General features: G+C 39.9%; 2 protein-coding genes across 10 annotated transcripts in view; one reads left to right on the top strand and one right to left on the bottom strand.

Moving 5' to 3' along the window:
• SUPT3H (SPT3 homolog, SAGA and STAGA complex component) overlaps positions 1 to 9,592 on the bottom strand; it is a 568,866-nt gene extending 559,274 nt beyond the window's left edge. Inside the window, exon 1 of one of the 3 annotated variants that reach the window (XM_046005138.1) lies at positions 8,830 to 8,947. Coding sequence is in view for 2 of the 3 variants with exons in the window: in XM_046005136.1 (XP_045861092.1) it covers positions 9,089 to 9,343 (255 nt within the window). In the remaining variant the exon portion in view is untranslated. Of the gene's footprint in view, positions 1 to 8,829; positions 8,948 to 9,088 lie in introns of those variants that run through there. The other 2 variants (XM_046005136.1, XM_046005137.1) reach the window with 2 other exon arrangements.
• RUNX2 (RUNX family transcription factor 2) overlaps positions 1 to 17,912 on the top strand; it is a 319,385-nt gene that overhangs the window by 42,177 nt on the left and 259,296 nt on the right. The window lies entirely within an intron of this gene.

Here is a 17,912-nt window from a genome sequence, read left to right on the forward strand (position 1 = left end):
CATTACTGCTGAAGAAAATTAAGTCAGCAGACCTATATACTGATTCTGAGCATACACAGTTCCAATTCCAATCACTCATAAGCTAAACATCCTACATAATATAAATTAATAGAAAACTGTTACAATCAGAACATTCTCATCTTCATAGAACTCCAAAGGCAGGAAGCAATTATAGTTAAGCCAACACTATTATACACTGCATTCTGGTTCTGTTGTTTAAAAAAAACCTCAAGTTACATCATGATACAAATTTCTCCTGCTGTGAAAAATAATACCAAATGATCATTCAACAACCAAGAATGTAAAAAATAAAAAAAGTTAAGTGTACAAAGTGTTAAAACTTCTATACCTAGTATTTGGGATAATACAATGGTAATTCCAATATATTTATATATGCCCCATTTCAAGTGGACTTCAGAAGGTATAAAGCTCAAGAGTCCATACAATTACCTGCTAAAAGAGAAGCAACATACTGTGAATAACTGAAAGAACAGATGACTCACATATAATTTTTTTTTAAGATTTTATTTATTTATTAGACAGAGAGAGAGATCACAAGCAGGCAGAGAGGCAGGCAGAGAGAGAGAGAGGTGGAAGCAGGGTCCCTGCTGAGCAGAGAGCCGGATGCGGGGCTCGATCCCAGGACCCTGAGATCATGACCTGAGCCGAAGGCAGAGGCTTAACCCACTGATCCACCCAGGCGCCCCTCACATATAATTTTTAATCGTCTCAAAACCAATTGCAATTTTTTAGAAACTGCTAGTTGTATTTTCATAACCAAAGATAATTTGTATTCACTTACCCCATATCAAATGAGTTCAGGACCTAAAATAAGGTGCATCAGTCACAGCACTTCTCATACTACAGTGTTAACTATTTCCTTGTCATCAACCTGCTAACTGCTTAATGACAGGACACTGCTTATTCTGTAATTTTAATAACTAATATACTGCCTACCACTGCTGATGCTCAGTAAACATTGCATGAATGATCAAATTACTGAGTGGTGTAACAAGGGATAGAAAGATAAGAAAGACCTATCTGTGCCATTTAGTAGCTTATAGCCTACTGAAGTTAACAGATCAGATATATTCAATGGAATGAGTTTAGATAAAGCACAATATCCTCTTAGACAAGAGGAACAGCTAAGACCCATTCAATTATGGGAAAACTATCCTGAGATTTAATACTTGTAACAATTTGAAAATAAAGCATATTTAACTGCATTAAACAACAACAAAACCAGATAAGTGAACAGCACATCTGAACTATCCATGTCACTGGATTACTATAAAATCAAAGTGCAGAAGTGAAAGTACGTTGAAAATTATGAAGCACCATAAAAAGCAATATGATAGCAAATATTCTTCCTTTCCATTCATTGAGCAATTATTTTTCTTAAAAACTACTAGAACAGGAATAAGTACTTCCTAACCAAAATTAGTTTGATTCTAATTAGTATGGGTAAGAAGCTACAAATTTTCCTAAGGAACAACTGATGATCAAAATGACAAGTTATTAGCTATACTATAAATAGAGAATCATCATTTTAATGTAATTATCAAAGGCTTCATATTTACAGTGTAACTACAGTGTAATATACTATTTCCTGGTATATTTTCCCCCACCAAACCTGCTTCCCTGCTCAACATTCCCAGTTCTATTAAGAGCAATACTACCCTTCAGTCACATAAGTTCAAAAAGTCCAAGGCATTTTTGATTCACCAGCTCCTCTCCTGATAACATCCATGCAATCTGCTCCTGGCATATTTTCTTTTAATAAAGCAATTCTAATGCAGTCTCTTCCTTTCCAATCTCACCTTAACAAATACACTTACTACAGTACCTTTTAAACACATCTCCCACCTTTTTTTTTTTAATCTTTTTTAAAGATTTTATCTATTTATTTGACATAAGAGAGAGGCATAAAGAAAGAGGGAAAACAAGCAGGGGAAGCGGGAGAGGGAGAAGCAGGCTTCCCACTAAGCAGGGAGGCCGATGCGGGCCTTGATCCCAGGACCCTGGAATCAGGAACTGAACCAAAGGCAGCCGCTTAATGACTGAGCCACCCAGGCACCCTCCCACCTTTCTAATTAATTCTGTATACCATCTCCAAAGTACTCATTCTTATTTAGAAGTACTTGTTACTCCTCTACTCAAGGCATCCAGTATTTCTCCTTCACCTGGAGGATAAAATTTGTCTAAAATAGTCCCACAGGAACTCTGCAGCCTCCTTTCCCACAGCAGTCAAAGCAAATATCCAGTTATCTCCCAGACCATCTCAGGTTCTTCTGAACCTTTAGCCTACAGTTCTTCCTCCTTGCAATACCTTTTGCTTCCTCTCCACATCCTAGCTGCCTAGAAAAGCCCAACCTAAGCTCATTATCTCCAAGAAGACTTTCCAGATTCATGATCACCAGGAATTCTCCTTTCCCTGTCATCTAATGTTTTCATTTATGAATTCTTTTAACTTTAAATATTTGAGTACACACACATTACTTTAGTTTTATTAATAAAATAAACTTCCAAACTGTTGGTAGATGACTGCACCTGTACCTCCCCCTTCACAGAGAAATGAAAAGCCTTTATTTTCTAACTCCCTCCACTCCCCTCTTTTCAAAACCACCATACCTTCTCCTAATTCCCTCTTCTTACATTCAAGGCACCTCCTTAGTTAAAACCAATGCCCCACCTATTCATTGGCTTTATCCATTCTTAACTATTTAGTGAGCACCTATTCCAGGCCAAACACTGTTGTAAGAGCTCTGGATATGGTTGTGACTGAGCTAGAAAAAAAAGATGTTACAATGCAGGAGATGAGCATATAAATACAATGCCAGGTAGTGACAAATGCTATGAAAGCAAATTAAACAAGTTGTTTTCAGTCAGGAGGTGACATTTAATAGAAGATATGAATGAAGCCCAAGAGGGAGCTCTGGAGAACTTCCAGGCAAAAAGAATAGCAAAATACCAAGATCCTGAGGCCAATGTGGCTCAAGTGAAGAGAACAAAGCAGATAAGCGGTAGAAGATAAGAAGATATGAGAGGTAGCAAGAGATCAGATGATATAAAGCCTTCTAGGCCATGGAGGTTAAATTTCAGTTGGATATAATGTAAAACTATTAGAGAACTATAAAAAAGGAAGAGACTTGAAATATTTTAGGTCTTAAGATTCATTTATTTTGGAGAGAGAATAAGATAGCATGTGTATGCACAAGCACAGCAGGTGGGTGGGACAGAGGGAGAGGTGGGGACACTCCACACACACACACACACACACATGATCCCAAGGGGACTCATGATTGAGTGCAAAGCCCAACACGAGGCTCGATTTCATGACCCTGAGATCATATATTATCTCCCTACCAATGAGAAAGGGGAGAATAAAAACTGGGTAAAGAACATAAGTCTAAAAAAAATCAGGCTTTGATCCCAGGTAGCTGATAACCTGAAATATTCTGTCCATGTACATACGTACTTTTACAAAAATTCACGATGTCCCATTTTAGTGCCTTAGTTTTTTTCATCTGTAAACAATGCCAATCTCCCTTAACATACTATAATAATGTGAAATTACTAAGAAGCTGTACACATAGTAAGCAGTCGAGGACTTGTCATTAAGTTATCTCAGAGACTGAGGACTTTAAAAGTTCAGAAATTCTTTGCTTAAAATTAAATCTTAGGCAAATGGATAAACCATTATAACAGACAAAACTATAACTACACAAATTGGTGGGAGGGGAACCAAAGACATCTGAGGTTCAGAACTACAGTTTGAGAAAAACTAATTTCATCCAAATCCCTCATTTTTCAGGTGAGGAAACTGAAGTCCAGAGGGGTTTCTTGAACTGCCCAAGGACACTTCACTATTTAGTGATACAGCTGGGACTAAAACTGAGGTCCCGACTTCTGGTCCAGAGTTCTCTCTACTATCCCACGAGGAACATACAAATAAAAGTTGATCACAATTAACTCACAAGACCTCCACAATGTGTTTGTCATAGTGAACTTTGTTGTGAAATACCTGCCTATGCTGAATCAGTTTAGCAGTAAATAGCTGGGCTCTGGAGTTCAAATACAGGCACACTTACGTCGTGCTCTTGGGCAAGTCACATCACCTCCCTGCCTCAGTTCCCTCATCTTTAAAATGCAGGTTAAGGGGTGCCTGGGTGGCTCAGTGGGTTAAAGCCTCTGCCTTCGGCTCAGGTCTTGATCCCAGGGTCCTGGGATCGAGCCCCGCATTGGGCTCTCTGCTCAGCGGGGAGCCTGCTTCCTCCTCTCTCTGTGTCTGCCTCTCTGCCTACTTGTGATCTCTGTCAAATAAATAAATAAAATCTTTAAAAAACAAAATAAAATGCAGGTTAAAAGTATACTCCCCTTGTAGATTACATGATGCAATATTTTTAAAGCACCTGGGACAGTGCCTGGTACATAGAAAGCACTCAGTTCATCATCATGATGATGAGGAAGAAGAAGAAAGAAGAATCCAAGCAAAATTACAGTTTCTTAAAAACATTTCACAAAGTATTATCATTAACCATACATATTCTCAAAGAAGGAATGTTATGATTAGGAGTAGTCCTTTAAAGCTCCAGAAGCAAATAATATGAATGAAGTGAAACATACAATCTTCAGTCATAGAACCACTATGGCATTTAAAACAGCAAGAGTGTACTCGGAGATTTTAAAATAATTTATATTTGTGTAGTATTTTCCATTTATAAAGTACACTCACATAAGTTATTTCAATTTACTGCCCTATGAATTTCATGAATAACCATTTTTTCAGCAGCTACTACATACCGAATGCCAGACAGCATGCTTTTTTCATATTCAGTACCCTATTTAACCTTCAATACCCACTAACTATCCACCAGATATTATCAGAGGCAGCAGTATAATACCAAAAAACTGACAGATCCATTCCAGAAAGTAAGAGCCTCTTCAGTATCACCTATTAAGTGGGAATGACATGTTTGGATAAATAAATGAGATACAGCATTTTGCACAGTAGATGGAATACATCAAAGGCCCATTAAAACACTGGGTCTCCCTTAGCGGTAATACAGAGTTGTTTTGTGTAGAAAATATGTCACAGGTGCCTGGGTGGCTCGGTCGGGTAAGTATCTACTCCTGCTTCGCCTCAGGTCACAGTCTCGGGGTCCTGGGATGGAGTCAGCCTCTGTGTGCATTGTGCAGTCTGCTTAGGATTCTCTCTTTCTCCCTACCCCCCCTCCCAAAAATAAATAAATCTTGGGAAAAGAAAAAAGAAAGAAAGAAAATATATTGCAACCAGATCAGCAAAGTACCAATACAATACCATGATTTACCGTATTGTTAAAAAGAGCAACCTTGGGTAGTGCCTGGTATACTTTATACAGTTTCACAAATAAAAATATACAACAATTTTTGCAGATTTAAAGTCAGTCGCTACTAGAGGTAGTGGGTTGACAAGTTGAGACAAAACCAATTAAATAATGAAATGTCTGTAAAGCATTTAATGTGTTTCACACATAAAATTGCACAAAGCAATTTGTGCCAGTCTCTTCTGAAGTCTTCAACAATCCTGTGAGAAGGCTAGGACAAGCTGAGATACTAATTCCATTTTACAGAGGAAGAAATTGAGGCTGAGAGAAGTTAAATACTTTAACTGAAGTCGCAAAGACAAAATATGGTAGGGAAGGACTAAACTTGGGTTTTCAGAATTAGATTTAAGTACTTCTTGGCAGCTATCCACAATGTATCTCAGAACATCAATATCTCCTCCAGATCCTTTATTCAATAAACTTAAGGGGTGCCTGGGCGGCTCAGTTGGTTAAGCAACTGCCTTCGGCTCAGGCCATGATCCCAGAGTCCTGGGATCCAGTCCCAAATCGGGCTCCCCCTGCTGTGCAGGGAGTCTGCTTCTCCCTCTCCCTCTGCCTGCCACTCCCCCTGCTTGTGTGCGCGCTCTCTCTCTCTCAAATAAATAAAACCTTTAAAAAATCAATAAACTTAAGGCTAAAACAGCTTATATTTATTGAGCACTTACTTCTTATGCGTTTTGCTGTACACAATGTATCACATGGATTACATCTTTTAAACCTCAGCAGAGTAAGGACTCAAACCAAGTGTGTTTGACTCTCAATAAAACATTTTACCTACCACAGTATAAATTAATACAATAGTGCATTTGGCTGAAGTATTTTTCTTTACTATTTAAGTGAACTATAAACAAACTCCTTCTTGAACATCCTAAATACATAAGAAACGGATTTCTGACAGACTTCACTATTCAACTTCACCATTAAATAAAATGAATATTATTTCAACAAGAATACTCAGTCTTCTGATTTGATTGGCATGATCTGCCTTTATCTGTAGCCTCTTATACCAGAAGATCATTGAGGCAGAAAAAACAAAAATCAACCTGCCCAAGAATTCCATTCAATATAAGGAGAGAAGCAAAAATGTGTAATTCCCAGTGGCTTAAATGGACAGGTCACTTTCTGGCCTTATTCCAGATATCTATTATTTAAGCACACAGGCAATAATTCTCTCAATACTTCAGTACATTTGTAAGACTGCAACATGGTTAATCCTCCTAAAATTACATGTTACAAATTTCAACAAGAATAAAAGTAGGGTGATCACATTTTTATGCACTACCAACTGGGACATTTTTTATATGAGAGGGCCTCTATTAATAATTATGCCACAAAAAACAGGCCCTAAGCAATGACTGTCACAGAGAAGATGGGGTATACAATCACTTATATGAAGCAACCCATTTTGACTCGTATGTTATAGGCTATTCTCTGTATATGCTAAATCCATGAGCTTTAAGTTTTTGGCCCGTATCTAACGATTATCTTCAGCCTTGAGATCAAGAACACTATTTTACAGACACCAGGCCAGAGTTAAGGGTGCTATCTATAAAAAAGGTTTTTTTAAGTTTTAGTCTCAAACTTAACTTTATAGACATCTGCTTAAAAAAGAAAAAAAAATCTACGTACTTCAAAGAAAGAAATCTTACAAATATCACCAAGTTTCAGACTCTCTCTTCAAAAGTTTTGAATACCATAAACTGCAAAAGTACTTCTAAAATGGCCCAGTGTTGGGGTACCTGGGCGGCTCAGACAGTTAAGTGTAGCCTTCAGATCATGATCTCAGGGTTCTGGCATCAAGCCCAGGATAAGGCTCCTGGCCCAGTAGGAAGACTGCTTCCCCTCTCCCTCTGCTCCTCTCCTCCACCCCCTTAGAGCTCTCGCTCAAATAAAATGTTTAAAAAATAAAATAAAATAAAATGGCCCAATTCTCAAAAACTATTAGAAACTGTCAACTCACTTTATCATACAAAAGTTATAAAACAAAAAATACATGTTTCAAATGGAAAAAAAAACAAACTTCAGAAATAACGTTGAAAAGTTTTCACTAAACCTAGCCAAAATGATAAAAGAATAGTGAAAAATCCACGGTCACAATACGGTACAATAATGATTAAAGGAAATGCCAGATAGTATTGCTATCCGGATAGCATAGTATGGCTCTCCGGATGAATCTGGCAGCTGTACAACTTAAGGAGTCAAAAGAATGATCTGCTTTAATTTGTCAAGGCCTAAGTAAGTACTAACAGAACCATGCACTGAACCATAGTATTTAAGCAAAAGGCCTTATTTGAATATAATTATGATTCCCTAAGGCAATAAATGTTCCAAGAGTTGTCTTGTCTTAAAACTCAACCAAATCCAGAACTGGGAGGGATCTGAGAGTCTAAATTCTAAGCTTACGCTGTCCAATAAGGCAGCAACGAGCCACTTGTGGTTATTTATACTTAAATTAATTAAAATAAAATTTAAAATTAAGTTCCTCCGTGCACTACCCAAATTTCAAGTGCTCAAGAGTCACCTAAGACTAGTGGATACCATATTAGTACAGCAGAGATTACAGAATATTTCCATCACGGCAGAAAGTTCTTCAATATTGGACATTGTTGCTCTAGACTTAAGGTGCTCTAGATATTTGCTTGAATATTCCCAGAGATAAGAAAGAAGTGCAATGAAGTGCATTCTCCTTTTGCAAAGTACCATCAAAAAACTGTTCTCATATTCAGTCAAATCCAGTCTCTCTGAAACATCCACCAGAACTTCCCGGAGTTCCGTCCTCAGTTTGGTCAAGTAAATCTCTGCATGGCTAACTCAATTCCATTTCCAAAATTCTGACTCTTGACATATACTAAAACTCTAGGTCCTTTCCTCCCAGATAAATACATAATTTCTTTCAAACGAAACAGTTTCAAGTTTGCATCAGCCTCATGAAAGTACGCTAATTTATCCACGTGGACATTAATAACACATGTTAGTGTCGTCTCCGAGCGTCAGATAGCACATTCCGCTGTTCCTATAAATCTACTCTCGCTTATCGGACCTTCAAGAGTCTTGATTTTTAACTTAGAAAACAGGATCGCAGTCATTCTGAACTTCTCAAAACATGGAGACTGAAATCAATTACACTTAACATGTAATCGATCGGTGCCTGGTGCTGTATGACCTTACATAACCCTGGCAATTCTGAGCTAGGCTATTACTTCCCCCATCTACAGAGCGGAACTACCAGCCAAAGGCAGGCTAAATGATTTCCCCAAGGGTCACAGATGTGGGCACAGCCCCCAGAGAACAGAGTGGCGCTTTTCGTTTTCCCGGATGCTACACTTTTCCCAACGCTTCTTCCACCCTGCCCGTAAAGCTATTTCCTTCTGTAAAGATTTTCCCAGCAAAACACTAGCTACCTGACGCGCAAAAGGTGCCTAACACACCCCAGCCACGCCAGCTCCCCTCGCCCCACGCCCACCCGCCGACGGGGAGGAGTCAAGAGCCGGCTAGCTCCACGCTCGGCGGGAGGACCGGGTGCCGAGCCGGGACAGTTCCTCACACGAGCGTCCTCCCTTCAGCCCTAGAGCGCAAACGCCCATTCCTCCCGCGCGGCCGCCCTTGGGCAAGGGCCAAGGCGGGGCCGGGGCCCAGAGACGCGGGGCTCGCCACGCGCCGTCCCTCCCTCTTCGCAGACCTCTCCCCGCCCACCCCGCACCGCCCGCCGCACCCCCTACAACCTCTGCTTTAAGAACACTTGTAGGCACGGCTGCGCGTCCCGCGTGGAGAATGTGGGGAGAGATGGTGCGGTTTCTGCTGCGGCGGCCCGGGACACGCTTGGAAAGGGGCGGGGTGGAGGGCTCAGAGTGTAGAAAGGGAGAAGGTGGCTCGGCCGGGGTAGGGGTTGGGGGGGGCACAAAATGGCGTGAGCCCGACTCTCCGTGGGGCGGGGGCTGCGGAGACGGAGGAGGGAGCGCAGCAAACGCCCCCACCATTAGCTGCGCTGGCGCTAGCGCATGCGCGCTTGGCCAGGTGGCCGTGGTCTCCTTTCCCGAGCAAGCCACTTCCGCCACGCTCGGCGGGGGCGGGGCGTCGTGGAGTGCACCGGCTGCAGCTTTCCTAGCCCCGGGTCACGCTGGTCCAGGCGGCGGGCCTCCAAGCGGGGCCTACCGGGAGAGGAGTGGAGTTGAGCCGAGAATCGAAGGGGGCTGGAGGGCCGGGCCGTTCCTTAAGCGTGGGCTGAGAGGGCTGGGGTTTTCGAGCGGTTGGGTGACCTACACTGGAAGTTTGTTTTCAGCTTCAGGGCAGAGATTGGCCTGTGTAAGCTTCTGCCTACAAACTGGGGTGAATCGGGGTCTTAGCTGGATTGTACTGTTAGGATGGGGAAGGGAAACGGAGAGAGCAAAAAGACCCGCTTCCCCAAGGGATCGCAGTGCTGGGGTGTTTCTGGGATCTTGAGACCACCTCTTCCGCAGGCTCCCTAACACCACCACTCCCCGCCCTGCCTCTTGCAGCAAAGTCATTGGAGAGGTTCTGGGAGATGATGGTCTGTAGTGAATATCCCTCACGCCCACCGCTAGACTCATTTTACCAAGTTCAGACATTTAACGATTTCAATTTTTATAATTGAAACCTTTTTCTATATCAAGGGATGGTTGGTTTGTTGTTACGGTTGTTTTTGGATGATCCTATTTTTATTTTCCCTTAGAATTTTGGCCTGTTACCTAATTTTTAAATCTTGCACCCCCAATGTTGAGCTGCCTGTCCTGTGCTCTCAGTTTGAGTGATACGGATGTACTTCTTTAATACGATAGTCAATTACTTAAGTATACGAAGTCTTGTTATGTATATTTTTAACATTATTTTCAGCTGTTTAGGAAAGAAAACTGCATTATCATCCATGCTTACATCCAGTCCTGTGACATCATGTATCATAAAGTATTTCACAGAAATTCAACTACTAACTTTCATCAAGTCTTTCTTTTTTTTTTTAGGATTTTATTTATTTATTTGATAGAAGGAGAGACAGCAAGAGCAGGAGCAAGAGCAGAGGAAGTGGGCAAGGGAGAAGCAGGCTTCCCACCCAGCAGGGAGCCTGTTGCAGGGCTTGATCCCAGGACCCTGGGATTATGACCTGAGCAGAAGGCAGATGCTTAACCATCAGAGCCATCCAGGTGCCCCTTCATCAAGTCTTTTAAGGCATTATAGCTTCAGTTATTTTCTTGCCTATGAATATTGGTGTTCTAACATAACCTTTTCTTCTTAACTGCTTATGTTTTTTAAAGTAGCAACTTAAAAATTTTTAAAAATAAAAAAAGTAGAACCTTATTTGAATATTTCCTCTGGGTCATAGTTGAGTCTACTGTTAATTTTGTACTAGTCTCTTTAATCTCCCCAACACTTCACTATTTGCCAAATACAGTTCCTAAATAATAAATATATTTAAGATGTAAAAGCTCATCATAATGTGTAAGTCAGTGCTTAATGCAATGCTAGGCAAAGTTTAGAGAATACGGAAAGGAAAGTAACAGAGAATTGTATTTTTTCAAAAGAAAACTGATTTATACAGTAGTTGAAAAGTCCTTTCAAGTATGTTACCAAGAAAATAATTAGGAGAAAATGAAGAGAAAAATTGATATTACATCTAAGGAAATATAACCCCAAGCAGATCGTTTCAATTAAAATTACATTCAGTTAATGTTGGCCGTAGTACTTGCATGGGAGTTTTACCTGCATCACGTGGAGGCCAGATTTGACCTAGCTTTTCAGAATAGAACCCAGATCTTCTTACTCTCAGGCTACTGGTGTCTAACCTACATATAATCACACACAACAGGAGTTAATGAAAGTGAGCCATGGAAAACGGAAACTGAATTAAACCAGGCACTGGTAGAAGGAACTCAAAAATTCACTCTTAGGAAATTGCGAATTGTGCTATTGGCAGAGATCTTAGCTTTGAAGTCACATGAGTTATCCTAGTGTTCCTACCTCCTGGAATCTATTAAAATCTATTTTAAAAATTTGATTTAGCCATAATTTTGTTTATAGTTTGAGAGCACTGCTGTACACAAAGGGTCAAAATATCTTCCCTTAGATTAATATCAAATATCTCAAACTATCGAAGCTACTAGGGTACCTTAATTAAAACAAAGTTAAAACAATGAAGCTGTTGCTGTAATTAAGACATTCACGACTACCGCCTCTCAGAAAAATACATGATTTCCAAAGCATGTGGAGAAAACGCCAGGAGACCAAGTGAATGCATCACACCACAAAAATGTCTATCCCTTAAACAGAGCTGTGAAAGGAAAATGAAGCATTGTTACCATAGACTTTCACATTCCTCTGGCATAATAACCTTCATATAGAGTCACTAGTGCAAAAAAGAAAGTGCAGATATCTAAGTAAAAATACCTCTTGGCATCCTAAAAATGATTAGCTTAGATAATGAAAGAAAGCCTAATTCTCCGGATAGCAGACGCTATGCCTAATATGGAAACATCTCTATGATGAAGAGGTCTCTTCTCATGCAGATGTCATAAGGACAGTTCACTGCAGGTGACCTGCAAATTCTTACTCTTTTGTGATCGATGACAATAAGAAAGGAAGCTCTTTCTTATTTATCAATTATTTTGTTCTTTGCTCTCTCTGCATTAGATTTCCAAATAGTGGCTTATAAAGTCACCATGGAAATAAATAGGGCAGAACTGCATATTGTTCAGAACTACAGATTACAATTGTTGCTATATTCAATTAACTTGCTGATATTAAGAACTATTTTTCAATTCCAGCCTGCTTTACTTTTAGAACAAGTCGTTCTGTCCAAAAGGATTAATCAGTCCTCTGGTACCTGGGCAAGTTACTTATCATTGTTGGGCCTCCGTTTTCATGTCTATAAAATAAGATGATCAAACCAAATGAATGGAAACCTTGTAGATCTAAAATTCCACGCTCCTTTAAAAGGAATGACCAAAGAATGGATGTTAAAGTGGTAGAAAATAATTTCAGCATTCAATATATTTATGCTACCCAAAAGTACGGAATATTCAAGGCTCTGGGCTGTAGGCTGGCATGGATATTGCACTGATACTATGCACTTCAAAAAAAAAGACCGACATGAAAAACATACATGAATTATATCTGCTGAAATACAGGAGGGGGCATGCATCACATAATTTTTCAAGGTGTAATCAAAGTGGCTTCCCATATCTTCCAAATTACATTCATAGATTTCAAATTAAGAAGAGCAATACTGTGGGTGCCTGGGTGGCTCAGTGGTTGGGCCTCTACCTTCCGAGTCCCGAGGGGAGCCTGCTTCCTCCTCTCGTTCTCTCTCTCTCTCTCTCTCTGCCTGCCTCTCTGCCTATTTGTGATCTCTCTCTGTCAAATAAAATAAAATATTTTTTTTCAAAAAGATAAATACTGTAATGAGAGAAGAAATGTTAAGAATTCCAAGCAGCTGTCAGAACTGTCATTATGATCCCTCCTTTTAGGTGTTATGCCCCCCCCAAAAACAGGTCCGTGATTAAAGGAGCGAGACTGATATAAAGTGAAGGTCAAGCAAAGCTTTATTTCACGCCAAGCATCAAGAATCAAACTGACTGGCCAGGGCCGCACCTCTTACAGAGGGGGGGACCTTTCTCTACTAGCTTTTAAGGGCAAAGGCCATGCGGTCGGGCCTGGCCACGCATAGGTGGCCAATGAGATTGTCACACACAGAGAAACTGCACAGTGATGCTAGGTGACCAATTGAATTACAATTTACCCTATAGTAGACATTTGACCTAGCCTATCACACCTTGGTTAGAACTGGCGACCAAAAGGCTCCCAAAGGGCAGGGCCCATACTCCTTGGTAGCTAGGGAGACAGTATGCAACCCCCCACTGATCGGGTGTCTCTACCTGGCCTAACCCACCCTTGTATCTGGGCTTTGTTACCTGGAGCTGGTTTCAGGGCCTTGTTTTTAAGTCAGTCCCCTGGGGGAAGGGGAGCAGGGACAGTTTAAGGGTTAAACAACAAGGTTGTTGTTTAACCTTAATGGAAGCCTCTGGTTAAATGGGTCCTTACAATAGGAACCTCTCATTGAAAATTTAACACTCCAGGATCTTCTAAAATTAGTCCTTGGCTGCTGAGAAAGTGATCATATTTTGAGATTTAGAATGGAAATAGGAAAGGAATCATACACTATCAGGCTCTTCAAAGAGCCCCCCCAACTCTCTAGACACATGGAAACTTCGCTGCTTTCATTCCCATGGAATCCAGTATATAATCCTCCTGTTCTGGAAAAACTTCTACATTTCTCCCCTTGAAGATAAGGTCTATTCGCTGAGTTTAAGTGATGGGTGCTTATTAGTTCATTCATTCAACAAATAATTATTGTAGGCCTACCTTGTGCCTGACATTATTCAAGAAGCTGCAGATATAGCAATGAACAAAACAGAGAAATATCTATGCCATTATCAAACATAGTAGTAGTTGAACAATAAATGAATATTTAAATAAAATAATGTGTTAGAAAGCCATGGGTGTAACAGAACAGGGGGAAATTTTTATACAACAGGGAGGGGATAAGAAATGAGACAAAGAAAGCATAGGAGGAACAGGAGAACTGTTCATTTTTAAATTAGGCAAGTAGGATAGGCCTCACTGAGAAAGTGGCATTTGAATAATGGCTTGATGAGGTGAGGGAGGTAGCTGCAAATATCTAAAGAAAGAGATATCTGCAGACAGAACAATCCATGCTAAGGCTCCCCAAATTGGGAACAAGCCCAGTAAGTTGCAGGAATGGCCAGAGGCCTTTTTACCTGAAAAACAATGGTCTAAGAAAAAGAAAAAAGAAAAAAGAAATAGTATAATGTGAGGTCACAGTTTCTAGGCCAGATGCTAGAAGGCCTACGTGTCTAGGGCAGGGAGGCTATTAGTAGAGGATTGACATGATATGGTTTAGGTTTTAAAATACTGTGGCTGCCAGATTAAAAATAGTCTGTAGAGCACAGATCTTTTTGCAATAACCCAGACGAGAGGTGATGGTAGCTTACACTAAGGTTATTACAATAGACTCCATAAGACATGGTTAAAATCTGGATATAATTTCAAAATCAATATGATTTTCTGACAGATATTGGATCAGGGGTTCTAGAGAAAGGCATAAAGAATGACTGAAGTGTTCTGGGAAACTGGAAAATGAATTTGCCATAAATGAAACGGGAAAAAGTGGGGATGGATATGTTAGGTGTAAGAGATCGGTGGCTCAGTGGTTTATGCCACTGCCTTCGGCTCGGGTCATGATCTCGGGGTCCTGGGATCGAGTCCCGCATCGGGCTCTCTGCTCGGTGGGGAGCCTGCTTCCCTCTCACTCTCTCTGCTTGCCTCTCTGCCTACTTGTGATCTCTCTCTGTCAAATAAATAAATAAAATCTTTAAAAAAAAAAAAGAATTCACTTTTAGATATAAATAAGTAATTAGGTACAAAGTTTGTATTGTCTATTGTTTTGCCATCAATAACTAGAGAATAAGTAAATTCTTATGGAAATGAAGAAAAGTTTCATCTGTAAACTTTTTTTTAAAGATTTTATTTATTTACTTGACAGAGAGAGGAGACACAGCGAGAGAGGGAACACAAGCAGGGGGAGTGGGAGAGGTAGAAGCAGGCTCCCCACTGAGGATCCCAATGTGGGACTTGATCCCAGGACCCTGGGATCATGACCCGAACCAAAGGCAGATGCTTAACAACTAAGCCACCTGGGCATCCCCCCATCTGTAAACTTCTTTAATAATTTTTTAATTAGGAGCGCCTGGGTGGCTCAGTCGTTAAGCATCTGCCTTGGGCTCAGGTCATGATCCCATTGTCCTGGAATTGAGTCCCACATCAGGCTCCCTGCTCAACAGAAAGCCTGCTTCTCCCTCTTCTACTCCCGCTGCTTGTATTCCTTCTCTCTGTGTGTCTCTCTCTCTGTGTCAAGTAAATAAATAAAATCTTGAAAAAAAAATTTTTTTAGTTAATTTCAAATCCTGCCCAGATAATAAAGACCCATCTAGACTGGTATAACATGTCTCAAGGAATATCTTACTTTTGTTTTAAGAAGATGTAAAGCCAGCTCAACATCCCCTGTTAAAAAAACAAAAACAAAAACAAATAAACAAAAAACCCTTTCTTTTGCTGTTGTTTTATCCATACCTGACAGCAAGGTGGGAAATTCAGTTAACACAAATATACAGAACATCCGGTTTCCCAAAGTATTTCCACTGAAATATTCAGATTTAAAATGGATCTATCTCAGTGAATTATTTGAATAACTGCCTCCATTTGCTATTACACATATACATTTATTTTTCTTTTTTTTATTATGCATCAAAACAGTGCCAAAACTTAATCAGTGCCATGAGTGAAATATACCACAGTATGGCTAATGCAACCTGCTATTCCTGGTTCACACTCTGAAGCTGGATGCAAAACCTATTTTGATTAAGGAATGCTCAGAACAATTCTTAGTGACCAGGAATATACCAGCAGATTGAATTAAGTTATTTTAGTTTTAGTTTTAGTTTTTTATAGCTGAAACTTGGGCCATATTTTCTCTTTCTGGAATATATTTAAGACAACTTCAATAACTCCGTCAGTGAAGTACAAAATATGTGGGCTTTGGTGCCACTTACAAGTTATGATGCCCTGGACAAATTACTCAGCTTTCCAAAAAACAAGTGTCCTCCACTATAAAATAGTAATAAGGATATCTATGTTATAAGGTTGTTATCAGGATTTAAATGAAAAGTTCTGGACACTATGAAAATATTCAGTAATTTATAGTTATTGTTGTTTTCCAGTTTTTAATGAGCTATTGAATAATTTTTATGATGTTTATATTTTTGATGTATTAGACATGGAAATAAATTAAACAGGAGATCCTATCTCAAATATTAGTGGTTCACTTTTTCTGAATTCAATAAATACATGTTAGTATGACAACTATTTTTTTTTTTAACAAACATTTATTGAGGACCCGTAAGTACATGGCTATTGTTAGTTTTCGGATATATAACGACAAATAACACAGAGTTTCTGACCTAATAAATTTAGGAGAAACAAAGTTGTATGAATAAGAGCAAAGTCACGGTGATAATATGTAACACAAATATTAGCTGAGATCTCCCTGACTTTTAAGCCGCAGGTTAAAATTGGATTGAGCAACAATTTCACCTGATTTGCAAGCTCAGTAGCCAACTCATAGTCTCTTCATATTTTTGGAGAGCTAATGTTCTCATAGTCCTCTCTTGCTCTGAATGTGCATTTATGCTAAATTACTGAAGTTCACCGGAAGAGCTTCCAACTGTCCTTATTCCACAAACAACCACTCAGATATAGAACTTAGCCCTCTTCCTAGATTTCACCCAAAAGCATTTTCACAAAACCTTGTGTGGGGACAGCAGACAGAAGATGACAGGTAGGAGAAATACTAAAGGAGTAGAATGTATAGGACTTAGTGACCGGTAATATATGAGGATGGAAGTAGGATGATTCTTACTCATCTCAAAGATGATTCCGAGTTTTCTCAACTTACTAAGTGGCAGGTTGAACATTTTGAGTTTAAAGTGGTCATATAAAGTTTCCGGTGGCGACCATCAATACTAAACTAAACTATTCAGACGCATAGCAAAGATAGAAGCTAGACTAAAGTCTGGAGCTCAAGAGAGTAAATGATCTTTTAGACTTGGGAACTAGTAGCCTACAGCATACAGCATTCCAGGCACATCACTTAGATGTGGAATTTAGCCCTTTTCCTAGATTTGGCCAAGGAACATTTTCATAAGCATCTCTGTGGGCACAACTGAAGCCAAGGAAGACAATGAAATACCCAAAAGAGCTTGCATAGAGCCAAGAGAAGTGAGTCAAAGATTGGATTCCAGACATCCACTTTCAATGGGAAAGGGAGAGTAAGAACCTACAAAGAACACTGAGAAGGCAGGGGTGTCACAGAAACCAGGAGAGCAGAGATCTTCATAGAGAGATATGAAAGGCACTAAAATGAGAATTGGTGTTAACTGTGCTCAGCCAGTTCGAAGTCAGCATCAATAGAGTGCTAGGATTAGAAACTTGGTTGTAGTGACTTGAGAAGAATAAAAAGGAAGTTGAGAAATCAAGTGTGTTATTCTTCCCAAGAACGTGTCCTGTGAAGAAGAAAGAGATTGGCTAGAGAAATATTTAGGGTCACAGGATAGATTTTCAAAAATCAAGGACTTGGGCTTATTTACAAGCTTTGGAGAAGAAGTTGGCAAGGAGTCAGAGATTGAACACTTGATATAGAAGAGGGCCAATTACAAAATCTCTAGGAAGCAAAGATGGAATTTGATCCTGGAGGAAACAGGATGGTTTTTGATCAAGAGTCCAGGAAGTAGAGGTGAAAATGGAAAAGAGATAGAATGGAAGAAAGAAATAAGAACCTGAGGCAGTTCATATGCAATGACCCAAATTTTCCCTGTAATGTAAGAAAGTGGAGGCACTGAAAAGTGGGGGTGATGCTGTAAGATAGGTATGAAGTGATAAAGTTTTGTTGGACCACTGTGGGGA

Source organism: Meles meles, chromosome 5 (genome assembly GCF_922984935.1).
Source record: "Meles meles chromosome 5, mMelMel3.1 paternal haplotype, whole genome shotgun sequence".
NCBI lineage: Eukaryota > Metazoa > Chordata > Mammalia > Carnivora > Mustelidae > Meles > Meles meles.